The following is a 27022-nucleotide window of genomic DNA, read 5'->3' on the forward strand; positions in this document are numbered from 1 at the left end:
GTTTGCACACCTTCCTAGGAGACCCTCCCCCAGCCGTGAAGAGGGCCGGGAGGGCCCTTTGGAGAACGTCTAGTGAATCGTCCCGTCTTACAGACAGACAAACCGAGTCTGAGAGGGACGCCCTCTTCCGGTGCTCTGATCCCTGCAGGCCCTTCCTCCTCCCTCCTCTCAGTCTGATCCAGTTCAATCCAACAGATGTGTGCAAAGCCGCTCTTCATTCATTCATTCATTCACTCGTCTCCGAGGAGGAGGAGGAAGAGGCGGCGGCATTCCTCCTTGTCTAAGACAAATCCTCTGCTTGGACCTCATCTCAGAAGCTCGTCCCGACCATGCACTCCCTCCCCTTCAATCCTTCCTCTTCACGCGAACTTAGCCAACTGCCTACAAACACCGGGGTGTCTGCTCCGAACCCATTGTTCTTCATTGACCTCTGCCATTCCCTCGTGCCATTGTCCTGTGGCCTTTTCCCTTACATTGGCAAACATCCAGACTCTGCCCTCCTCGCTTATTTCTCAATCCCTTCCAATCTGGCTGCTGAAGCCTCTCACTCCCACCCCGTCTCCAAGCATACCAGCCTCCTCTTATCTGTGTAAATGCCAAGTCCTTTTCTCAGCCTTCTTCCTCCAGACCATCTGCTGACTTCCGGGACACTTCTCCCTCGGGGTTCTCTTTCCATGCGTCCTGTGCTTTCTGCCTCAGGGTTCTTGGGAATGCCAAGTTTAGAGTTCTTTGGACAGACTGCTTGAATATAAATGAATGAAATCTGACAGGGTAACAAGGAGACAGGCTCAGTTTGCACAGACTACACCAGCATGTTTGACTGATGCAAATTCCCCATGTGGAAGGGGGAGGTAGCCTGCCTCCTGGAGAATATATTGGAGGTGCTTTGGAGAGACTGGGGAGTCATGGGCACATTCTGCCGCTGGGACCACATATGGAACAGAAGCCTCTGGCTATAGTTGTAGAATTTAAAAAGCCTTAGTAGGCTCCAGCAGTTCATTCCCTTCAGCTCCTGCCCCTGGGTCTTCCTCTGCTCCTGGTTTGACTACTGATGGTGTCCAGTGAGACAGCGCTAAGATGGAAAGGCTCTCTCTCCTAGGAAGGAACTGGGTAGATAAACCTGTCATCTGTGTTTTTGTTGTTCAGTCATTTCTCTTGCTTTTCTAATTCTTCATGACCCCATTTGGAGTTTTCCTGGCAGACACTGGAGCAGTTTGCCATGTCCTTCTCCAGCTCACTTTACAAATGAGGAAACTGAGGCAAACAGTGACTTGCTCAGAGTCACACAGCTAGTAAGTGACAAACATTGTAGACTAAGAGCTGATTGGAGGCACCAATAAATTGCCTGGAGCTAACCAGACTTGGCACTTCCAGCCCCAGATTATTTTGTAGATCTCTCAAACCTTCCACTCTGGATATTCCGGAGCTTTCTTTAGGAACTTTTGCTTGTTATGTAAAACAATTTACCAAGTGAAACTGAGAGAGGGTTAACACCTCCCACCGGAAGCCTAGTACTTTTCTGTCTCAGTAACCTTAGTAAAAATGCTGTTCCCAGCCCCCTCCTGGGGTACCCCAGCACTTGCTCTGGGGTACCTTGAGCTGAAGTTCACTTGCCCTGATTAAAGAACTCCATTTTGTTGTATTGACTGTTTTCATTTAAAATTCACAAACACAATAACTTTGAGGCTGGATTTGAATTCAGGTCTTCCTGACTCCAGACCTTGCACTCTATTCACTGGCCACCTAGCTGCCTCATCATCTGCATAGAAATCATAATTAAACCCATGGAAATTCATGAGGTTACTGGGGAGGGGAGGGGGAGAGGGAAGGAGAAGGAGGAGGCGGAGGAGGAGGAGGAGGAGAAGGAGAAGAAGAGAAGGAGAAGAAGGAGAAGGAGAAGAAGGAGAAGGAGAAGAAGAGAAGAAGGAGAAGAAGAAGGAGGCGGAGGAGGAGGAGGAGGAGAAGGAGAAGGTAGAGGGTCTGGGATTGACCCTTATTTTATATTCACAGGTAGAAAGAGAACCACAAAAGAACAGTGTCATGAAAACTCTGAGAGGAAAGAGTATCCAGGAAATATTCAGCAACAAATGAAGTCAAGAAGGATGAAGACTGAGAAACACCATTAAATTTGGCAAATGGAGATTCTTGGTAACTTTGGAGAGAGTAGTTTCAATGGAGTTGAAGAGTCAAGATTGTTGTTTGTTCTTTGTTCCTGAAGAGGACCATAACATCAGTGAGGTGCTGCCATGACTTGCAAGTCAATTGGATTTAAGTGAGGGAGGGTTGGGCAAAGTCACCAGCCTCACTCTTCTGGAGCCATCTGGGTCCATTGGCAAGATATTCATCAGGACAGCAGGAGATGGCCCAGGATGCAGTGGGGGACCTTGGCCTTTAAGCTAAGGTCTTTAATGGGTCTCAGTTTGACTGAGGCAATGCCCAATCAGTGATTAAGGCTAGGTAAAATGAGGCAAAGAATGGAAAAGAAGCCAAGTTGCCAAGAGTGAGTGAAAGGAGAAATGGAAAAATGGCTGTGTATTTAGCTTTTTCAAGAAAAGGAGGAGAGATTAAGAATGATAGCATGGGGTGATGGTAGTGTCTAGTAGAAGTTTTTTTAAGCAGGAGGGAGACTTGGGCATGTTTAAAGCCAGTAGGGAAGGAGTCAGTAAATAGGAAGAAGTTGAAAATTAAAGAGAGATGGGGAGATGATTGAGGCTGTAATCTGCTGAAGAAGATAGAAGGGATGAGATCCAAGGCAAATGTCTGGCCGTGGCAAACATTAAAGGCTATCTTTAATCAGAGACTGGAGAGAAAGGAGAAGAGAGTAGGGGCATTCCTGAGAAGCAGCCAGTAATGGATCACCACAGACTGAAACAATGTGAAACCATGTCATTGACTCAGCATTCTGCATTTCCTTCAGGAATTCAAGGATAGGAGTAGCAATGGTACAGGGTTTGGAGTCAGAGGACACCTGGGCTCAAATTCTACCTCTTATTTCCTTCCTGTGTGACTTTGGCCAAGGCATTTTACTTCTATGGGCCTCAGCTTACTTATCTGTGGGCTGCTAGGTGGCACCGTACTGCACAGAGTGCTGGGCCTGAAGTCAGGAAGACTCATCTTCCTTGAGTTCAAATCTGACCTCAGATGTGGGACTCTGAGCAAGTCACTTAACCCTGTTTGCCCTCAGTTTCCTCATCTGTAAAACAAACTGGAGAAGGAAATGCCAAACTCCTTCAGTACCTCTGCCGAGAAACGGAGTCATGAAGAGTTGGACACAACTGACCAAGAACAACAATCAATTTCTCATCTATAAAATGCAACGTATGATCCTCTGGTCGGACCCCATCCTACCTCACAGGCCTGGGAGACAAATTTTACCCGCAAAGTAATGGAAATGCAGTCCCTTTGTAAATTCAAACTTCATAATAGAAACATAGTGCGCCCCCTCCCGTTTGAACATTTGCATTGGACAGAATCCTGATAGGAATATCCCTATAGAAAATAGCTGCAAGTTGTAGTTACTATAGACTGCCAGAAGGTGGCAGATTGGAGTGTGGAAACAGGCAATCTTGTGTCAGCTGAAAAGACAGGTGCTGGTTTTTTCCCTTTTAATTTTTGAAAGTTAAAATCCTAAGGACAAATTACTGTTTACATATGAACATAAACACCCACTAGCCTTCACTAAATTGTAGAATTTCAAAGGTGGAAGAGAGTCAATCAACAAACATTTATTAAATGTGCACCATATGCAAAACAGCGTGACAGATGTTAGGAATTCAAAGACAAAAGTGAGACAGTTCTTGACCTCAGGGAGTTTATATTTTATTCTTGAGACTAAGTACATATAGAACACATGCAAAATATATACTGTCATCGGTTGGGATGGAGGTCACCAACTAGCAACTAGGGAAATCAGGCAAAGCCACTGATGAACTCTCTCATGGGAGGCAACAAAGTGTTGGCAGGGTAAAGAGTCCTGGAGAGGAAGTGGAGACAGGGACTAGAATTCAGGTTCAGCTTGAACTGGGCTTCAACCACCTCAGCTACCGTATAAAATGGTGATGCTGCTCTTCATAGTATTAAAGGGTCATTGTATTTGTAACAGGAAGCACTTGAGAACCACCTAGTGTATTGAGATATTGTAGTTCACATGACCAGGACAAGGATTCCCCTCCTACACCTAAGAAGTGATTTGGGGCTATCACAGGGATGTGCTAAAGCTAGGTGGTATTGGCACCAGAGAGCCATTGAGAAATTTTTAATAGGAATATTTATTTACACCTCGGAAACTGGCAAATTACAAATGGCAGGGGGAGGACCTTAATTTATTGTTTTGTTGATTGTGTCAACTATTTACCAAAGGTTCAGTCCAAAGAAACAGAATCAGTTTCTCCAAAGAAATAGAATGGGGTTGGGGCAGCTAGATGGCTCAGTGAATAGAGCACCAGCCCTGGAGTCAGGAGGACCTGAGTTCAAATTCGACCTCAAACACTTAATACTTACTAGTCACGTAACCTTGGGCGAGTCACTTAACCCCAATTGCCCTGCCCTCCCCCTCCAAAAAGCAAAAATCAAAAAATTTAAAAAATAAAACCAAAAAGAGTGGGGTCCACCTCTTAACCAAAGGTTTGACAAAGGAACAAACAGAATCAGGCTGTACATGCTTATTTATTCTCATTAAGCCAGAGAATCAAGCATTGCGTGAGAGTCGGTAAATAATTGTGAACTCAGAGGTAAACAAGCTGAAGGAGCCCCTTTATAGGTTTAGAGCAATCCCAATTTGGGCTGCCTGTATCAAACAAAATTATAGCCTCTGTATGTGTTAACCATAGTATGAGAAAGGAATTTCTTAATAGGATAGATTGTAAATACATTAAGAAAAATGTCAAAGTGTCAATTGAAAATATAGATCCAGGATGTTTGTGTTTTCTTTATCATTACCATGACAATATACATACAATCATATATATATATATAGATATATATATATAATATATTAACATGTGTCCATAAACTATCAAGATAATGTCCAGTTTATGGCTTCTTGCTATGGACAGTCATAAACAGAAGGCTCCTGATCAGCTTCATCTGGCCTTCTAGCTGCTGACCAAGGAAGGGGCATTTTGGGGTTCACTCAGAGAGCAAAGCAAAGCATGTTTGTTATGCCAGAGCAGGCAAGGCAAAATCGTAGGTTAAGCTCAGAGTGGGCCAAAAATGTCTTTCTCCTGATTGACGAATCCAGACTTTAGGTCTTTCTCAGGGAATGGGGGGGAGGGGGGAGAAGAGAGGGTTCAAAATGGTTCACTTTAGTCAAGACTTAAGAGACTTAATGAAGAAATGTTAAAGATGCAGCTTAAATTTAAAAGTATGTCCTGACTACATTTGCTCTCAGCCAGTGGTTAAACATTTACCAGTAATCCCCAGAGCTATGTGTGATCTTTGAGCTCAGGAGGTAGAACTGAATCACACCCTAGAATTCTATTGGGGGAGGAGACAGAAGGAAAGTGAGCAATAGCAGAGTGGCTGCGGCAGCAATGGGGTCATCCTCTACAGTCCTGCCCAGGACTCGACCAGCTAAGCTGGAAGGGATTGGTGGCACTAGGGTGATAGTAAATAGAAGCCACAAAGAATAGAATGGCACTATGGCAAAGAAGAGAGGGTTCAAGGAGGGCCCTGGGCCCACACTACATTCATCTCAGAGCAGAAGACTCAGACTGAAGTCACCAGTTTTACTCAACCCTTCTAGGATTGAGGAAAGTTCCAAGAAGAGGTCTGCTCTTTCTCCAGCATCCCTTCCTGGTGGTTGGCCATTAGCAGACACTGGAACATACTTTGAACGCTTCTTTACTTGGTAAACTGAATTTTGCCTCAACCATAAAGAGGCTGGGGGATAGCCAGAGATAAATATCTATTTAAATTAAGGCAGACAGCAAAACATCTGTCTAAATGTTAGGGATTTTCCTAAACTTGGGGCTCTGAGTGATTTTGATTTTGCTAACTTTTCCTTTAATTTTAGAATCCATAAAACAGCAGGAGAGGGAACCATGTGGACTTGGCTAAAAAGTGAGCTAATTGTTGTACTAGGGTGTGACTGACTGATCAAATCTCCAGAGACAAAAGGAGTAGGGAGCGAAACCAGACTATCCCTGGTCACCACCAGCTTCAGACACCTATATCCATTGGTGTTACATTGGAAAAATACTTTTCAAAACAAAAAGTTCTATCTCAGTATGAGCTATGATAATAACTTGTGTTAGAAATGATGCCCAAATGATTCTTTTTTTTTTTTTTGCAAGGCAATTGGGGTTAAGTGACTTGCCAAGGTCACGTGGCTAGTTTTTGTGTTGCTTCTGAGGCTGGATTTGAAATCAGGTTCTCCTGACTCCAGGGCCAGTGCTCTATTCACTGCATCACCTAGCTGCCCCCTAAATGATTCTTTAAGGATTTATTTGCAGTAATCTAAGAAGCTCTAAATTCTCATTCATTCACTCATTTGGAAAATATTTGTGAAAACGTAGTGCAGAACATTACGCCCAAGGCATATCTAGTACTAAAAAAAAGGCATGAAAGCAGAAAAACACAGGGCATAAAGAACAATGTTTTGGCTGGCTAGAGCAAGTATGTGGAAGAAAGTAATAATGAAGTAAGATTGGTAAAGTTGGTGGCAGATGAAGGAAGGCCTTGAATGCCACAAGAAAATTTGAATTTTATTCAGTAGGCAACAGAGAATAAACCGAAGATTTCTGACAAGTGACATAAGGATAATGAATCTTGCAGGAGTAGGAAAGATGGATTGGGAGAGATAGGAGGGTGAAGGGCTGAATTTAGAGATTATCCTTGATTGCTTTAGAGAGTACAAAAATCAATCAAGAAATATTTATGAAGTGCCCACAATGGTAGGCAATGGGAATGTAAATCCAAAGCTGAGGATCTGTTAGCCAGCTCCTCACCATTTAACACATTCTCGCACCATCATCCTAACTTCTTAGTCTTTGGAACCTTAGGTTCTATCCTGGGTCTCCCCGCTTTGATAAGCAGACTTTCACGCTACCACTTTCTAGCCAGCTCCACACCCTGCCTTTGCTGAGTTGTTTTCCCCAATTAGAATATAAGTTCTTGAAGGTAGGGGCTGTCTTGTTGGCTTATATCCGTAGAAGCCAACATTGCTCAGCATGGTACCTGGCAAACATAGTGTTTAATAAACATATTCTCTCTCTCTTCCTCCCTCTCTCTCATACATAATCTCTATCTAAGCACCAATGTCTCAATACATCATATTACTTCTGATTGTCCCCAACATGTACTTCCTGCTACAGTGTCCTTTTGAAAAACTCTTATCTGCCTTATTATGGTAACTAGTGGTGGATACACGTTAGGGCCTGAAATCAGGAAGATTCATCTTCCTGAGTGTAAATCTGGCCTCAGATACTTCCTAGCTATGTGACCCTGGGAAAGTCACTTCACCCTGTCTGCCTCAATTTCTTCATCTGTGAAATGAGCTGGAGAAGGAAATGGCAAACTACACCAGTATCTTTGCCAAGAAAACCCCAAATAGGGTCACAGAGAGTCAGACACCACTGAAATGAATGAACAACAAATGCCTTATTCCTTCTTCAAGGTAGAGAATAAAAGTACTGGAAAGAAAAAAAAAAGAAAGAAAACAAGCTTGGTGATTTTGGCAACCAAATGAAGTTCAGGGTCTGGACAGAGACAGTATGTTATATTGCATTGGTTCATACAAACCAGAATTGTCCCATAAATTGACAGCTGACCAAATCAAGCTAGCAAACTAGGGTAACTCTGTGTGTTTGAGGGGTGGGGGTTGTAACACTTTGATTCTACTTTTCCAACTGGTGAGTCAAATTTTGCCAAACTGTTTCAAAGGCAATCACTTAAGGATTAAACTGGAAAGACAAGGAAAGGAAGAATGCAAAAGACATGTTGAGACTTTGATAACGCTTCCTTTTCTTGGACAATGGAGCCACATTTGGACTCAACATCATGATTCCTTAGAAAAAAATCTCAGTACCATGTATCAGCAGAACACTCTTGGAACCAAGAAATAGTTAAGCAAGACTAACCAATACAACTGAACAGATCTAGTAGCACATGCATTCGGAAGGAGAAACATCACTGAAGAAAATGAGAGTGGGGTGACAATCCCATGTACATTGTATGGAGAGGAGGGCTCTTCTAGAGAGAGGGGCCACTCCTTGGAGGGTACTGACAGGTCACTTCTCAAGATGATGACACTAAACTAAATGTATGGGAAAAAAATCAATTGACTTTTTTTTTTTTTTTGGCAAACTAAGAAATATCTACTACAATTAACCTTGTGTTCCTGCATTCACTTTTCTACTTCTCTGTAAGAATAATTTACACACACATTGAGGGGATCCTGGAGGGTTGGAGGGGAGAACAAAGTGGCCACAGGTGAGTCTATAGTAGGTTACATCTATTTATAGTCATACAAATTCCCACTGTACTTGTTTACTATTTGAAAAAAAAAAACCACATTTGACTCCCAAAAGCACAATGCTGACTTATAGGCTCACATGCAATAAAATGTTTCTCATGGTAATAAGGACTGAATAAGATTTCATTGGTACAGGGAACTTCCAGGTGAGGAAACTTCCCCCACCAATGCATCAGCACCTTGGCTTCAACTTTTAGAGAATTGTCTAGAGTCCTAAGAGGTTAAGTGATTTGCCCAGGGTCACAAAGTCATCAAGTGTCAGAGCAGGATTTAAATCAATGTCTTTCTAATCCTGACCCCTAATTCCAAGGCCAGATCTTAATCCATTATACCAAACTACCTTCAAAAATGCAGGCTTATCATGCATATGTAAAGTCACATAAGATTCTTTGAAGAATACAATAACTATTTTGAGTCATGATCCTCTGATTAATAAAATGGATGAAGAATTCCTATTGTCCAGACTCTAATATGCAGCTGGATGGAGAGGGGGACAGTCCAAAGACACTGGAATAAGCAGTTAGACCTCAGAATTGAACTGGAAAGGGGTGGACTGGATTGACTTTGGGACAAAAGTTCACTTGTTTTTTAATACCAATATTCTTGCAGTGATTTTGTATGGCTGAAAGTCATGGAACACCACAATTTCTGACAAATTAAAGTTGTGGATCACCCAGAACATACATCCAGTGGGCAAGAATGCACTGCAGTATATTATCAATGAAGAACTGTGCAGTGAACCAAATCAATAGTCAGAAAGAGGAGCCATCTTGAAAGGGAGGAAAAAACCTTTGCTAATCCTTAAATAGAGGTTCAAATGATACAAACAGGCAGTTTACAAAGGAAGCATATGAATGTGATGGAATGCTATTGTGTTACAAGAAATGATAAAACAGAGTTTGTGAGAAACCTGGGAAAATGTGTATAAACTGATGCAAAATGAAGTAAAACTGAGCTAGGAAAACAATTTATACAATAACATCTTAACAACAAACAACTTTGAAAGATTTCAGGACTAAGATCAAGCCAACAACAGTAAGAAATGATCAAGCATGAAATCAGAGGACTGGTGATAAATGCTAACCATCTCCTGAGAGAAGGGATGGACTTGGTGCAGACATAGACCTTTTGGACATGGCTAATGAGGGAACTACTTTTGCTAAACTATTTATGTTACAAAGGTTCTCCCCTCTCCCATTGGGAGAGAGAAGAAAGAAAAAATTTCACAAAATGAAAAATTAAATTCAAAAAGAAACTATGACTGAAGAATTCATATAAATTTATATTTTAAAAAATATAAAGGAAAACAACACTGAAAGAAATGAAAATTTTGCCCAATGCTGTGACCAATCATGACTTTGAGCACTATGAAAAATACCTTCATACAGAGGGATGGTGGAAAATAGACAAGTAAAGAGGTAAAGTGTCAGACATGGACAATGTATTGATAAATGTAGGAATAAGTGAAGGAAAAACAAATGACATATCCTCTGTGTCCTTCAAGACATTGGGTGAAACTCATATGGAGGATTTAAGGGAAAGACGTAGTTAAGGTTCTCACCTGATAAGAAGGCACAAATGGGTTATGATGTGCACCCTTAGAGAAGTTCCTATATTAGTGAGATCACACATTCACTGACGTATCAAGGAAGTATAGCTGTTTAGTAGTTAGTTAATTTTAAAATAGTTTACTAAATGCCTTTTCAACAACTAAACCTTTAAACTATTTTTTACACGTGCCATTCCACTTGGTTCTTCTCATTCAATACTATCAACCACTTATTACAGAAATCTGAGAGTTAAGGAGCAAGGTTATTATCCCCCAAAGGGCGGGAAAAGAAACACGAGCTTTTTTATTTCCTCCAATTTTTCCAGGACTGGAATACTTTAAAATATTCTTAATTGACATATTAATTTGGGACCTGATCATTGCTTAGGATGTTTTTAAAAACTTAAAATACATATACAAGGGTGTTAGTAAGGTGAATATAAAAACTTCAGTTGTTTTTTTTTCCAGAAACTTCAACAAAAATATTGCCACTTTGTTACAAGAAAACTCAATGCTCTGATTATTAGGCACCAAAAAGAGCATATAGTAGCAGTGTATACATTTTTGGTAAATAGTTTCTTTGAAAAATTACAATTCACCATTGTTGATACTCATTTGTAATGACTAGTATCACTTCCCTTATAACTTTCAGAGCATCTCTTTTTAAATTGCAACAAAATTTGCCTAGGATGGGCTGTTCTCCCTCCCCCCCCCCCCCCCGTTGTTGGGGGTACCTCTACTTTCAAGATTACACACATTAGCATAACGGGTCCTGTATTTGCTACTACTGTGTTGTCATATCATTGGCACTCTCTAATAGATGGTGGCCTTGAGGTGGAAAAAACACCCAAACTGATTTTGTTACTTAGTTTCAAACATGGCAAATGAGTAACTTAAAAACCTGTTTTGCATATCACATATTTGCAAACCCATGGATAAGGCATTTACTCCAAATTATCCATGATACTGTTTTATTTTTTGGTGCCAAAAGGGTCACTAAGTGAAGGGTTTAAATAATCTTGAGGCAAGGTTCTCCTTATTGTATTTTAACCCATTTCACTAAGTGTACTGCTTGTATTCATTTTACACATTTCTTTAAATTAAGGCAAATAGAGAAGCTTTCAACTAAGGAATACATAGTTCTTCAGTAGAGGACTCAATCCGACTAGCTTATACAAAGAATTCATAAAAAGGGGCAAAGTAATTTAATACGGCATAAACATCTTAAATGAGACAACTATATGGGGGCAAATAGGGCATTTTGTGATTTCAACAGTTAAAAAAGCAAAGTGATTCTCTATAAAAGTAAAAAAGAAAGAAAAAGGAACACGTATAATGAGCACTTCTTTAATATATGCACCATTTGTCCAGTCTCACAAAGGGTCTCCAAATTTGGTACCTGCAGATTCAGATGGACGCTGAGATGTTCAAAAACAAAGCGCCTTCCTTGCAAACATTGATCAGTACAAAAATAGTTTTAGCACCGAGACAGGCTGAAGGTAAGAACCTACCAGAACAGTAGTGTCAAATTCATATACAAATGGGGTCACTAGACTTATCATATTTAGAAAACCACATGTTAATATTATCTATGTTCTACTGTATTTTTATTCTATTAAATATGTCCCAAGTACATTTCAGTCTGGTTCAGGACAGTGTTTGACACTTCTGCTCTGCAGCAACCAGCACCGGTGATCCCAGACAGCATGTAAAGAAATGGCTTCTCCTCCAGGGCTTTGTGGTCCATCCCCATGCCCTACAGGAAACAGCCCATTACCCTGGGCAGGCAAACCCAGAAGCAGATATTCAAGGTGTACAGATGGGCAGACTGAGCACCAATGTTATTGGTTCTGTAGCATTCTGTGTTAGTATCAAGTACTGGTTTAGAAAAATTGGTATCATTACAACATATCTGTATAACCACTTACTGAGCTGAAAGTTTATTCTTTTGTCTACGTTTTAAGAAAATTTTTTCAAATTGATGACTTTTCAACATGAAGAAACATCCTTTCCTCCCCAAGTACTCCCTTATATAAGAAGCTACAAAGCTCATACCCCTTTAGTATTTGTGTTCAGTTACAGATATGCAGTAAACCAAATGCTTTTCCTATAACTAAACTGATTTTTTTTTTTTGGAGGGGGGAAGGCAGGGCAATTGGGGTCAAGTGACTTGCCCAAGGTCACACAGTGTCTGAGGCTGCATTTGCACTCAAGTCCTCCTGACTGCAGGGCCAGTGCAGCACCGAGCCACTTTGCCACCCCATCTAAATTGATTTTGAAAGATGACTTTTCTTTGCCTTTCAGGGACTTCTAAAGAATATCTTTGGAATATAGAACACATCTTTAAAGCCTAGAAAATGAGGTGTCATTTAAAAGAAAGCAATTTTAAAATAATAACCTAATTGGCTTAAGCTGGCCTAACACAGTTGCAGTCATCAATCAATCAATGAAAATATTCTCTAATTTAATGGTATTATAGTTAGGTTCTAAAATCCCAGCTATTGATAATCACTAGGGAAATGATGCAAGTGTTGATTTGGAAAGGGGCAGCTCACCATGAGCATATTGGCCAAATGTGAAAAAGCAGCCTCTGACATTAAATCATCTCTGAGGCTGAATGCTACGGAAAGTTCCCAAATGTGAAAACTTTCCATCCATAGAGAAACAAGTAAACCACCACTGTTCCTGAGAGTTCCTTGGTAGACAGAATCAAGGAAGTTGAAGTAAACTTACCCAGTTTTGTCTCAGAAAAATTTGGATGAAAAGATGGGAATCATCAGTATGCTTAATAATCCTAATGAATCAAACATAAAAATACTAGCAGACTTTATCTTTTGTTAACTAATAAATAGAAATTTAAACATAAGAAAATGCAATGGATTATTTAAATCTGAATGCAGAGAATAAATACTTTATTAACTGATTACAGTTTAAAAGACTGATCATTAAAACCATCACGGTAACAGGGAAAACATAAAGGGGAGTATTAAGGCTGGGCCATTGAGAAACAAATATGGAGATAGTTTTTCCATTTCATTTTGATAACCTCTGCATTTTTCTTTGTTACATATTTAGGCAGTGGGCTGTCTTCTCCACCTAGTTAATTAAATCCAACTTGGGCAACATTTCTCTAGGCCATCTACTTGGGAGAGGACACTGCCCCACAACTTTCAAGAGGCCTACGGGCCCAGATGTAATCCAGTAGCTTGGTGAGCACATTCCACACGTGGCAGTAAATAGAATTTGAATTCATTCATGTTGGTGCACACAAGAGTGAACAAATGATCATCATCTGTCTTCCAGGAAAACTAACAGGTTAATTCATTTACCATCTTAACAGCCCTAACTCTAAAACAGACAGAGACTTCCAAGTCAGTCCACTGCCCATGTTGCATATTGCTTACCACCCATCCCCAAACCCTCCCATTAAAAAAAAAAACAACCCAAATGGCATTTAGAATAAGATCAAATGGACAGATTGCAGTTTTAGAATTATTTTGAGTGTTCAAAATTACTTCCTTATGCAAAGTGGCAATGCAAACGGCAGTCCAACATAGTGTAGTTTAATTTTCCATTTGTACAGTTCCCTTTTTGTAAGATTGGGCAACAAAAAAGACATCAATTTTATGCTTCTGAAAAAATGTTCCAACTCCCTAGTTCCACTTTTGAAGGAAAAGGCAGAGGCAAGTTTACATTATCTCAGAAAACTGAATAAATGGCTTTATTTGGTATCTTCAAGATGCTTCACCTTCTGTAGGGGACGTTGGTGTTGTAGGAGAAACCATATCAGGTTTTCGTGAAATTCTGTCCAATTCTGCCTGAACATCTGTCAAGACAGGTTTCTGGCCTACAGAAAAATGAAAAAATAAAAAGGTAAGTTTACAAGAAATAGTACTTCATTTACATTAATGCTCCTAATAAAAATCTAATCATCAACTAAACTTAAAATTATGTCTCACACAATAAGTTATGCCAAATATTCAGTTGAAAAAGGTCCCATCTACCAAAAGGATGTCAAACTTGAAACTTCCAGCATGGAAGTAATCCCTCTAACAACACTCAGACTTTTAGGGTTTATTATTTCATATGACTTGTCAATAGCAACTAGAATAAATCCAATAGAGCAGAGTCCCAAAGTTTTACTAATTTCTAAGCAATACCAAATAATCTATGAGTGGATCATCCACATAGGGGATTAACCATATGAAACTTGAAGCCTTTGTCTGTTACCTAAGGGTTGTTCAAACTGAGTTTTTTGTAGAGTGCCAAAGAACAAACCTGTTAAAAGTGGCTGATGGATCTGCTGAAGCTAAAGATGACAAGGCTGTCTTCTCCCTTTCACTGTCCCCCTCCCTCACAATCTATCCATCAATGATTTGCAATTTCATCCAGCAACCCCTCTACAAGTGAGCAGAGTTACCTGAGGTCACACAGCCAATAAGCGACAAGGGCCAAATGTAACATTTGGTGTCCCTGAGTTCACACCATCCCCCAATCCATGCAGCTTCTCTCTGGGATCTATACTCAACGCACAAAAATCTGAAGACCAAAAACTGAAGTGTCTGACAAAAATGTTTCCAGTCACCTTTCCATATGGCCCAAAGAATGTGACTGTCTGCACTTACAACCTAATCGTTAAACGCCATGAGGAGCGGTGATGCTTCTGCGAAGGCCCCAGGGAAAGGACAAGAGAGAATGCATTTAGTACCAGTAACAAGACGGCAGCAGGACACTACTTACAGACACTCACTGATTACTATTTGGGGGTCTGGTCTCTGTTCCCATTAGTTTTAAATTCAACTAGGAGTTAAAAGTCTACAATGCATAAGCTTCTGTATCAGTGGAATGGTAATGGGACTTGAATATCTTCCATGCCTCTTGTATGGGAGGCTGCCAGGTATTTAGTACTTAATTTCGGGTTCATAATTGTGTCAGGTATTGAGATCCAGAACTTGTAAATCTCCCAGTGGGATGAACTGGCTGACATGGCAGGAGGGGGTGGGGCAGGGAGGAGCAGGGGCTGGGCTGGAGCCAGTGTGGTGAGCAGCAGCAGGTGGAGACAAAAGTGGCAGCAGCAGTGACAGTGATGGCAGCAGCAGTGTTGGCTGCAGCGGTGACGGCAGCAGCAGCAGCAGAGATACAAGAGGCAGCTGTGGCAGAGTTTCTTTGGAGAGCCAGCCAGAACTTCTGCTGAGGACTGCTGGGGATGGGAACTATGGGGGACTGGAGCTGCTGGGAGCAAGCTGTGCGGAGGCTGAGTGTGAGTGAGGAGAGGAGGACCTTTGCCTGAGGTAGCCTGTTCTGTTTTAAAGGCTTGAAAATGTGGGTGCTTTCTACTTTATCTACCTGTGCCAATGTCATAACTACTCTGATGGCTTTCACTTTCTGGTTTTGGGACTCAGTCTTTTGGTATCTTAATAAATTTTCCAGCTTATTCCCTTATATGACAAGCATGATGTATTTTGTGATGGATAATTATATCAGCATATCTGTAATCTCCATAGGCATTGTGAATATGGCATTGCTGATACAGGGACTCAGCTTTCTGGTATTTGAATAAATGCTTTGGCTTGGTCCTTCACATGGAGAGCCTGTTACATTTTGTGATTCACAACTATACCAACATATTTATTATATTTATTGTCACCGAGGACATTGTGAATATTACATTGCTGTTACAATCAGGTACATGGGATAGAAAGGCAGCAGCTCCTACCCTCAAAAAGCTTGCATTGTAGTGGTGGGATCTACAACATGTACTGGGATATGTAAATGTTGTTTAGTCATTTAGTGGTGCCTAACTCTTCATGACCCACTGGACTATAGCACTCCAAACCCTTCTATCCTCCACTATCTTTCCAAGTCTATCCAAGCTCATGCTTGTTGTTTCCATGACACTATCTATCCATCTCATCCTCTGATATCCCCTTCTCTTTTTGCTTTCAATCCTTCTCAACTTCAGGGTCTTTTCCAATGAGTCTGGTATTCTCATAATATGGTCAAAGTATTTAAACTTTAGCTTCAGTATTTGGCCTTCCAGTGAACAGTATGAATTGATTTCTTTAAGTATTGACTGATTTCACCTCCTTGCTGTCCAAGGGACTCTTAAAAGTCTCTAGCACTACCACAATCTGAAAGCGTCAGTTCCATGGCATTCAACTTTCCTTATAGTTCAATTCTCACAGTCATACATTGTACTGGAAAACTCATAGCTTTGACGATACAAACCTTTGTCAGCAAGGCGATATCTCTGCCTTACTGCATGCTTTCAGATTTGCCATTGCTTTCCTTCCAAGGAGCAAGTGTCTTTTAATTTCATGGTTGCAGCTGCCATCTGCAATGCCCAAAATCTGACAATACTTCCATTTCTTCTCCTTTTTGCCCAGAAGTGAAGGAACCAATTGCCAAAATCTTCTATTTTTTTTATGTTAAGCTTCAAGTCAGCTTTTATAGTCTCCTCTTTCACCTATCTTCTTAATTCTTCACTTTTTGCGATTAGAGTGGCATCATCTGCATATCTGAAATTGTTGATTATTTCTCCTGGCAACCTTAATTCTGGTTTTTGATTTGTCCAGCCTGACATTTCACATGATGGAACATAAAAGTTAAATAAATAATGTGGCAATATACAGCCTTGTCATACTTCTTTTTCAATCTTAAACCAATTAATTGTTCCATGCTCAATTATAATTGTTGCTTCTTGGCCCTCATATATATGGTTCCTCAGGACACAAGTAAAATGATCTGGTATTCCCATTTCTTTGAGGACTTGCCACATTTTGTTGTGATCCATACTGTCAAAGGCTACAATGTAGTCAATGAAGCAGAAGTAGATGTTTTTCTGGAACTCCCTTGGTTTCTCTATAATTCAGTGAATGTCGGCAATTTGGTCCCTAGTTCCTCTGCCTCTTTGAAAACCAGCTTGTCTCCAACTGATAAACGGTCAAAGAATATGAACAAGCAACTTTTAGATGAAGAAATTAAAACTAACTACAGTCATATAAAAAAAATGCTCTAAATCACTTGATTAGAGAAATACAAATTAAAACAACTCTGAGGTACCACCTCACACCAATCAGATTGGCTAACATAACAGAAAAGGAAAATGATAAATGTTGGAGAAGATATGGGAAAATTGGGACGCTAATGCATTGTTGGTAGAGTTGTGAAATTGATCCAATCATACTGGAGAACAATCTGGAATAATGTCCAAAGGCCAATCAAACTATGCATATCCTTTGATCCAGCAATACCACTACTAGAGCTGTATCCCAAGGAGGTCATAAAAAAAGATGAAAAAAACCCATATGTAAAAAATATTTATATCAGCTCTTTTTGTGTTGGCAAAGAATTTGGAAATTGAGGGAATGCCCATCCATTGGTGAATGATTGAACAAGATGTGGTATATAAATATAATGGAATACTACCGTGTTTCCCCGATAATAAGACACTGTCTTATTAAATTTTTTGGACAGAAAAACACCAGAGGGCTTATTTTCAGGAGAGGGCTTATTTTAATGAACATTGACAGCAATTTTAATAAACAGGTAATGTGAACAAAAAAATGTACCTTTATTCAATAATGAATTCAATAAAGAACAGGATGACGCGCTCACTGCTGCAGCTCTGATTGGATGCAGCTCAGAGCGTGGCATGTGTTTCACCCGGGGGGGGGAGGGGACGGTGCATACAGAGGGTACCATAATGTAGCGTGTAGTGCAGGGGATCACCTTCACTACAGTAGCAATCTCAATAGGGCTTATTTTCGGAGGAGGGCTTATTTTAGAGGAATCTTACACAGTAAGGGGAGGGCTTATTTTCGGGATAGGTCTTATTATTGGGGAAACACGGTATTGTGCTTAAGAAATGATGAGGGGGCGGCTAGGTGGCACAGTGAGTAAAGCTCCAGCCTTGGAGTTGGGAAGACCTGAGTTCAGTTCCGGCCTCAGACACTTAACACCCCCACAAAAAAACTAGCCATGTAACCTTGGGCAAGTTACTTAACCTCAATTGCCCTCCAAAAGGAAAAAAAAAAGAAATGACAAGAAGGTAGATTTCAGAAAAACCTGGAAAGACCGACATGAACAAATACTGAGTGAAGTGAGGACTAGAAGAACATTGTACACAGTAACAGTAGTGTTGTATGATGACCAACTATGATTGACTTAGCTCTTCTCAGCAGCACAATGATCCAAGACAATTCCAAGAGTCATAATGGAAAAAGTTGTCCATGTCCAGAAAAAGAACTGATAGAGTCTGAATGCAGATCAAAGCATACTATTTTCACTTAAATAAATGTTTTTGTGTGTCTTTTTTTCCTCTTGTTCCATTTCTTCTTTCACAATATGACTAATGTGGAAACGTTTTATAAGATTGTACATTTTTAAAAACTAACCAAAGAACCCACCTTGCTCTTCTGCTAATTCTTGGCTCACTATTACTGAAGCCTAGCGTGCAGAATCTTAAGCGTAACCTTGTTGTTGGGAAATGATCACAAATGTTCAGTAATTTGAACATTCCTTAGCACTGCCCTTCTTTGGGACTGGGATATAAATTGATTTTTTCCAATCTGGTGGCCACTGGGTTGAGTCTTTCAAACTGGCTGACATATTGAATACAGCATTTTAATAGCATGATCGTTGAGGATAATTTAAAATAGTTCAGCTGGAATTATGTCACCTCCGCTAGCTTTACTGTTAGCAATGGGTCCTAAGCCTTACTTGACTTCACTCTCCAGGATGTCGGGCTCTGGATCAGAACCACACCATTCTGGCCTTCACCAATGTTCAGATCTTTCTCGTATAGTTCTTCTGTGTATTGTTGCCACCTCTTCTTAATCTCTTCTACTTCTGTTAAGTCCCCACCATTTTTGTCTTTTTTCAAACCCATCATCGCATGAAACATCCGTTAGAAGTCTCGATCTTGAGATCTCCTCTTTCCAGTCCTACTGTCTTCTTCCTTTTCTTTGCATTGCTCGTTTAAGAAGCTCTTCTTGCTATGCTCTGTAATTCTGCATTCGGTTCGGTATGTCTTTCCCTTTCCTTCCTCCCGTAGCTATCTATAAAGTCTCACTAAACGGCCATTTTGCTTTCTTGCTTTACTTTTCTCTGGGGGTGCTTTTGTTGCTGTCTCCTATACAGTATTGTGAAGCTCCATTCACAGTTCTTCAGGCACTCTACCAGATCTACTCCTTAAATCTATTTATCACTTCCACTTCATATTCACAAGTGAAGTGATTTAGCTTGTCCCTCCTTTTTGCAATTTAAGATCATGAGAAACTCATGATCTGAGCCAGACAGCTCCAGATCTTGTTTTATCTGACCCTTTGGCTCAAAGTGTATAATCAATCTGATTTCGATATTGACCATCTGGTAATGTCCACATAGAGAGTTGCTGAAAAAGAGTGTTTGTTAGGACTAGTGAGTTACCTTGACAAAATTCTATTAGTCTCTCCCCTGATTCATTTTGCACTCCAAAGCCAAACTAGCCCATCATTTCAGTTACCTTCTGGTTTCCTACTTTAGCCTTCCAATCCCCAAGGATGAATGTGATGTCTTCTTGGCATTAGTTCTAAAGGATCATGGAGGTTTTCATGGAACTGACCAACTTCGGCATCTCTGGCACCAGTGGTTGGAGCACAGACTTGTGTAAGTGTGTGCCACTTGTATTACCTGAACAGTTTCCCTTGGATTTGTTTTGAGATTATACCCTAGTATTGCTTTTCTCACCCTTTCACTGATTATGAGGGTCACTCCATTTCTTCTAAGGGATTCTTGCCCACAGCAGTATAGCATAATGATCACCTGAATTAAATTCACCCATTCCTATCAATTTCAAGTTCACTGATGCCTAAGATGTCAACCTTTCCACCTCCTGTCTGACCACTCCCTGATTCCCTGGAATAGAGCTTACATTCCAGGTTTCTATGCCATGTGGATCTTTGCAGCATGAGATTTTCCTTTTATCACCAGACACATCCATAGCTGAGCTTCCTTTCGACTTCGGCCCACCTGCTTCATTCTTTCTAGAGGCACTGTGTTGGACACCTTCCCACCTGAAAGACTCATCTTCTGGGGTCCCATCTTTTATCATTTTTAATACGGTGGGATTTTTTTGGACAAAGGTACTGGAGTGGTTTGCCATTTCCTTCTCCAATGTATCATCCTTTGTCAGAACTGTCCATTATGACCTGTCTGTCTTGGGTAACTCTGCACAGTCTAGCTCATAGTTTCACTGAGCTACACAAGTCCCTCTGCCATGACAAGGAAGGCTATGTAATTACAAACATTTAAAATTTTAGGAATTACTAAGCAGGAGCATTTCAAAAGCTGCTGATTCATGTAAAATGGTTTTAAATAAAGTCAGCTACTAGTTATTACTTTTACAGAACAACCTCTGGGATACATGGATAAGATATGACACACAATACCAAATACTACTAAACAGAAAAATTATAGCTCAAAAAGACAAAATGAATAACCAATCAAAATCCAGCCCCACATTTTAGTCAAGTAAACAAAAATGTTCTTATTTCTAGAACCTAACAGTAGGCATAACAAGGCATTTAGCACACATGGTTCATTCCATCATTTTCAACCCGATCCTGAGATTATAAATGTGATAAGCAACAGAATTATGTAAAATAAATGAGCATTTTCTAAATTTCCATAAGTTGATTAAGTTCCAATTTGAGCTTAGAGGAGAGTATGGTTCTAGGTTACAAAGGAACTAATTTAATTAACTTTGCCCAATATGATTTAGGACTTTTACATGTTTGCATATACTTGCTAAAACTGTGTAGTACAGGCTGTAGGATTAAAGGGCTCTTTGTCTGAATTGCGGAGCAGACTCACTGGTACCTCAGCCTGACCTGTTCTCTCTAGTGCCCTTTGGCCAGGGGATGACCTAAAGGGCCTTGGACCTTTCGGGCAGAGGATGACTTCCAGGATGAACCCCAGATCACACCAGTTTCTAGAGATAATGAGGTAGGGTGCCAGGAAGTGTTTTTTTGGTTCATTTAATCCTCTGTTCTGTTCCTTAAAGGCCCAAGTTCCCCAGTGGAGTGTAATTTAACAGGAAATACCAAGAGGCAGCACAATCTTTTTTAACAAAAAGATTTCTATGGTCTTGCAAAATGGACATTTTATTTTGCCTTGTATTGATTCATCTCTCCCACCCTTTTCCAGATTAAAGAAATGCTTTCCATATTTGCAACATAAATACAAAATCAATCTTTATGGATCTCTTTCAGCAGCTTCATGCAACCTCCAACTGCAGTGCTTCAGAATGGCTGTGGTCCAGGTGGTATGAAATCAGCGCAGAGCTGAGGACAAAGGCTCAGGAGTTCTTTAGTTTCCAAAGCAGTTATCTGCTAGGTACTCAGGAAGGTCAAATGAAACCTCCCTTCCCCTCCTCTCTGCCCCCGCCCCAGGGGAAGTTTACGACCTGACTACCCGCGCAGTGTAAAAAGTCTAGAATGTTTTACAAGTCAAGAATCTTGGATTTTGTTTCTAGTTCTCCCATTGAATTATAATCTCACTGTGTCTCAGATCCTCACAAGTTTAAAATATGGGTTTTGTGAAAGAAAAAAAAATCCACAAAAATGAAAAGTCAATTATTTACTAGAGTCCACCATACCTGACTTTTTTGCTGATGGTGGTAAATTGCTGCTGCCGCCACCCCCACCACCTCCAGGGCTGCTGCTACCAACGCCAGGGCCCCCAGGTGAGCCTGTTTTTTTACTCAGCAAACTATTGAAGAAATTAGCGAGGACACCTTCACTTGTAGCTCCAGCTGTATGAAAATAAAATATTTTTATTAATAAAACATCTTCATCCCTCCCTAAATGGGAAATGCTATTAGGTAAACTCAGTCTAATTAAAAAGAACCACACATGAAGGGCCTTCTCTGGACTGAATATTGTACATCTCAGGGGAGAAACAATTGAGATGTTGTCATTCCCTTGCCTTTTGGGGCTTAGGGTTTAGAAGGGCACTTACACATGTCAGACTACTTTAGCTGAGGAGCTATGAATTCTTTTTTTTTTAAGCAATTGGGGTTAAGTAACTTGCTCAAGGTTACACGGCCAGTTATTTCTGGGTATGGTGCTGAGCGTCTGAGCCCGGGATTCGATCTCCAGGTCGTCCCAACACTGGAACCGGTGCTCTTACTCGCTGAGCCACCTGGCCGCCCCAGGAGCTATGAATTCTTAACTGATTTTAAGAGTCTAAGCACATTAACTTTCATCTCAGGTTAGTCACATGTAAATAATGTCTACTGCAGCAACAGTGTAATAAACGATCAATTGAAGCAGTATGATGCATGTCATAAAAAGGGGCTTCAAACCCCTCAAACTTATCCTCTTAGAAAAAGATACCTTTCATATTTGGATCAATTTTTTTTGACCCAGCAGGGATGGGTGACACGCTGGCCACATTGGATGACACTGATCTATTAGGTGTTCGAGGGGAACCGCCAGGAACTCGTGGAGAGGAATCCTGTGCCAAGACAGTAAAAGGAGGATCTGTGAAGTTTACCAACAGTTACAGAAGCTTGCAGTACCAAAGAGATGTTTTGCATAAAACTGCCCCTGGCCCTAAACTCCATCCACTCTACAGATACATCTCTGACTGTGACTCATGAGTAACTCTGCCCTGAGGGAAAACACACTGAAAACTATCTGGAGCATGGATGTTGCTCCACAACCTTGCTAACTGTGCACAAAAATAGAGAGGAAAGGTGATGGTGGTCATCTTCAAAAATTAAAGATACCAAATCTTACTGAGGATGAAAAAAAACTCCATGTGAATTAGTGAAAAGATTGATGTATAGAAATGTTCTTAGAATCACAGATCTGGACTTGACCCAAGATCACAGAGAACATGCATCAGAAGCACATTCCAAACCCATAAGATCTTGGCCAAGTCACTTAGCCTTCTGGGCCTCAGTTTCCTCATCTGAGCCTTGGACTAGATGGTCTGAGGCCTTTTCCAGCTCTAAATTTATGACCCTATGAGATTCATCTGCACCTTCAAATATATACAATATCACAAGCAAGATGACTGAGCTTTATAATAGTCAAGACTGTTTTAATAACTTGATAACCCTGGTTATCATGGTTCAGAATTAATATTTAATTGTATGTAAATGGATGCCTCAAGAAACAAGAAAACTTTATTAGGCTATGTATTTTCTTCTATTATGTTGTTTAATCTGGGGATTAACAATTTTTTTCAAAGTTAATATATATAAACTAACAGCACAAATTTATTTAATGAAGTTTTATTTTAGTAAACTTTTTTTACTTGGAGACTTGTTACCAAGGGATCTGGTTTTTAATCTCTTGACTACCAAAAGTGGAAGAAAACAAACCCTAGGAAGAAAAGAAAGTGGGGTGACTAGGTTTCTCATGCAAAGTACCAGCTTTTCCCCATTTTATTACTACCTGACTCCTCACCTCAAAGGTGAATCAAAACCAGCCAATCAATATTTTTAAGCACATACTGGGGGTAGCCCTGTGTTGGTGCTAGGGCAAATACCAAATGGCCCCCACTCTAAAGAAACTTACAACTTAGTAGCAGACAGGACACCAACAAAGAGAGTTAGCAAAACAAATTATGAAACAAAGAGCATAGTGAGGCCGGAGGGGAAAATTCCATTTCACTGTCATCTTTCCCCAGCCCTAGGTCATGAACCCCCCCCCTCCCATCTCAACCCTGAGGAGTCCTGAATGATGGGGAGGAAGATGTTCTCTCACACTGTATAGGGGTGGGGTGTAACTGTTCCCAGAATGCAGCTCCCATACCAACGCTGCTATACATGAACACTGGGTTGCCTGGGCTAATGAGAAGTTAAGCGGCCTCTCTGGAGTCACACAATGTCTATCAGGGACCAGTTATAACCCAGAATTCCTAAGTTCTCCATCCACAAAGACCCACTCCCTTTTTGCCTGTATTATAGATTATATATGTGTTCTCTGGGTCAGCCTGGAAACCTAACCACTATTGTTTTTACATGAAAACAAATCGTCAACAGCCAGTTTAAATAATGTTTAGACTGTTTGAGGACTGCCTAGAAATGCTTTCAAATTTTAAATTATTTCTTGAAATAGAATAAAAGCTATGTTTAAAACAACAAAAGAGACAAAGTTTTTAGTTGTCTTTACAACTAGACACCCATGTGATACACACACACACACACACACACACACGGCGAAAATACCAAAGTAATATATGCTCCTGCATTTTCTTAATTTTATAATACTAACCACTGGCCTTCCAGCTGCTGTCGGTGGTTGCTTTGCTAACTGGGACTGGAAAATGAAAAAAAAAACTGTTTAAACACATATAATTACAGATAAGATTTCTGCTTCAAATTTTCAAATATTCTTAGAGAACAAGTTTACACATTAAATTCTAAATCTGCTTTCAAATAAAATGTACTGACCTGTTGTTTCATAAGAAATACTTGGTCATCTTCTGCTACAATTTCCTTCTCATGAACAACCTGAAACAAGAAATGGTTAAGTGACTTCAATATATTATGGTACTGAAGTTACTCTAAAGATAAGGAAATATCAGAAATTGTATTTAAATACTGATATCTCTCCAAAAGTCAATCTTATTCTTTGTACTGAATAGATGTTGACACAGATTCAATCTTCCCATCTGGTTGTCTCATTTTGGGGGAGGTCAGGCTGGGGCTAAGATAGGAAACACTTGGATATAGCTCCAAAGATCTTAACTTCAGTCTAAAAGAGTTGGCTGCTAAAGTGACAAGCAGAAGCCACCAGCAGGAATGATCTGGCAAACTGCGGTTGCTATAAGACAAGAATGGGGGCATTCCCCTCTTGGGTCTCCCAGCACCCAGGTTCCAGCTGCCGGGCCCTTTCCAGGAGCCCCACAGCTGGAGGTGTCCTTTGGCATTTTTTTTACTATGTACCGAATAGATCGGCAACACTCACATGGCACTTTGTGAATGATTTTAAGCAGATGTGTCAAACATGGCCATGGGAAATATTTAGCAAAATACATAAACATGTAACACATATTGTGTTATTGTGTGACTTTGTGAGTCAAGGTGAGGCCTGCAGAGATTATTATATATGGTTTAGTGGTTCCTATTTCTATCTTGAGTTTGACACGACTGACATTAAGTAATTTTCATTTATCACGTACGCTACTTATTGTCTATGCACCTAGATCAAGGGGGAGGGAATCTGCAGCCTCGAGGCTACATGTGGCCCTCTAGGGCCACACTTGAGGACTTAGAGGGCCACGTGTGGCTTTGAGGCTGCAGGTTTCCCACCTCTGACCTAGGTAATTCTTTCTCCCTGGAAAATAAACTTTATTTACTTTTCTTATATCCCCTCCCCCCCCACTTCCCAAACCATTTACTGTATTATGTGGGAGTTTAATAAATGTTGGCTAGTTGATCCAAGACACATTCAAGTGTCCGATATACAAAACATCATTATGATTATTTTTAAAACTTTTTCAGACTCTGTGCTAGGAGTTAGGGCTACAAAGACTAAAAACAAGCAAACAAACAAAAAAAGAAAGCCAAAACCCAAACTCCCCAAATTACCTGGAAATAGTCTCTGCTTTCAAAGCATTTACATTCTATGAAGGGAACTCAGATCCTCAGGGTCCCTGCCAGCTCATCACTGCCCATTCTCAGGCATTAAAGCAGACTGGCTACAATCGCTTAGGCCTCTGAACAGTAACTGGGTTTTTATTTGCTAATTTTAATGAAGCTCAGAATCCCAGAGTTATAAGCAAGAGGAAAAGGCCATCTGGTTTGAATCCATGATGACTCCATGCTCCTTTTAAATGCTGAATTTTTTACATTTTAAGGCTGGCTCTGATGAAATGCAGGCAGTAAGTTCTGTGGTTTTGCCATCCCTGCCATCACACAGAGCCACCTTTGGTATTTACAATTGCAGAGGCAACAAAATAGGCCATGTTCTTCTCTTCCAACCTAAAACTGAGTTCTTCCCTAAAAGAACCTTGTAATCTACTGCTGAAGAGTAACAAATAGGCCCAGCAGGCCTACCTGGTGCCCAATAAACACTTAACCTTCCAATAAGGAAATTTCAAAGATGCCAAGAACTGCTTATCTGCTTATCACAGTTATATGAATCACTGTGGACTGCTAAATTATTAAACTGTTGATAAAATCTGTATGGGTTCAGTGGGGAAAAAAAATGCTGGATTTGGAGGATCTGGGTTCAAATTCTGGCTCTGCAATTTACTACTTCTGTGACCCTGAGTTTCTCCAGGACTCACTCTGCTCACCTGTAAACTAGAAGAGATGGAGATGAGGTAACTTTTAAGGCCTCTTTAGCTCTAAAGCTTTGACTTTATCCTTTAAATGCACAACTAGTTTCTTAAACGTGGGAAAGGAGAGAAAGGTTTCTCTGGGCAGGAAAGGATTGAGAAGTTTAAGAAACCCTCAACTTCCAATGGCATGAAATAAGCCCCATCTGACTTTCTACCTCTATAAGAATGTAGATAGATGCTTACATTTGTGAGCAAATAGAGACTAAAAGCAAAAATACTACAAATCTAAGTAATCTAAAAGCTACATTTTAGTTCAGTTTACCCTTGTTAAAATTGTAATTAGACAGAGCTACAATAAATAGAAGAGGTCCTTCCTTACAAGTAAGCAAACTCCTGTAGGGCTTATAGTTCCATTTCTTAATGTAAAACACCAACACATTCGTTTTGAGGCTGTTTCCACTAAAAACAGATAATAAAAATCAAATTACCTTTCGGACAGGTGGTTTGGTTATAATATCTTCAAAACTATCTTCTGCTTTTAATGTTTGAAAATTTTCATGTAAAATTCCTATTTTCTTATCATTATCCCATCCTGCTGGACTGGAAATAAACATCATGTAGACATCAGTTCTTAATCACTTATATTTAAGGTATACAGCCTCTCCTCCAACCCAATGCCACAACAAGAAGGGATCTGTTATGGTCCACTGCCATGGTCC

At 40.3% G+C, this 27022-nt stretch overlaps 1 protein-coding gene across 1 annotated transcript in view; it reads right to left on the reverse strand.

Annotated features, from left to right (window-relative positions):
- Positions 1–12917: 12917 nt before the first annotated feature.
- DYNC1LI1 (dynein cytoplasmic 1 light intermediate chain 1) overlaps positions 12918–27022 on the reverse strand; it is a 50350-nt gene continuing 36245 nt past the window's right edge. The window contains exons 8-13 of the mRNA XM_069088578.1: positions 26792–26903; positions 24469–24528; positions 24290–24334; positions 22400–22520; positions 21661–21816; positions 12918–13869 (exon numbers count right to left, since the gene is read on the reverse strand). Coding sequence (XP_068944679.1) covers positions 13757–13869; positions 21661–21816; positions 22400–22520; positions 24290–24334; positions 24469–24528; positions 26792–26903 — 607 coding nt within the window. The 3' untranslated portion in view covers positions 12918–13756. The remainder of the gene's footprint in view (positions 13870–21660; positions 21817–22399; positions 22521–24289; positions 24335–24468; positions 24529–26791; positions 26904–27022) is intronic.

The sequence above is a fragment of the Petaurus breviceps genome, unplaced genomic scaffold (assembly GCF_028583685.1).
Source record: "Petaurus breviceps papuanus isolate PSGF00001 unplaced genomic scaffold, PetGlider_PUasm1.0 185, whole genome shotgun sequence".
Lineage (NCBI taxonomy): Eukaryota > Metazoa > Chordata > Mammalia > Diprotodontia > Petauridae > Petaurus > Petaurus breviceps.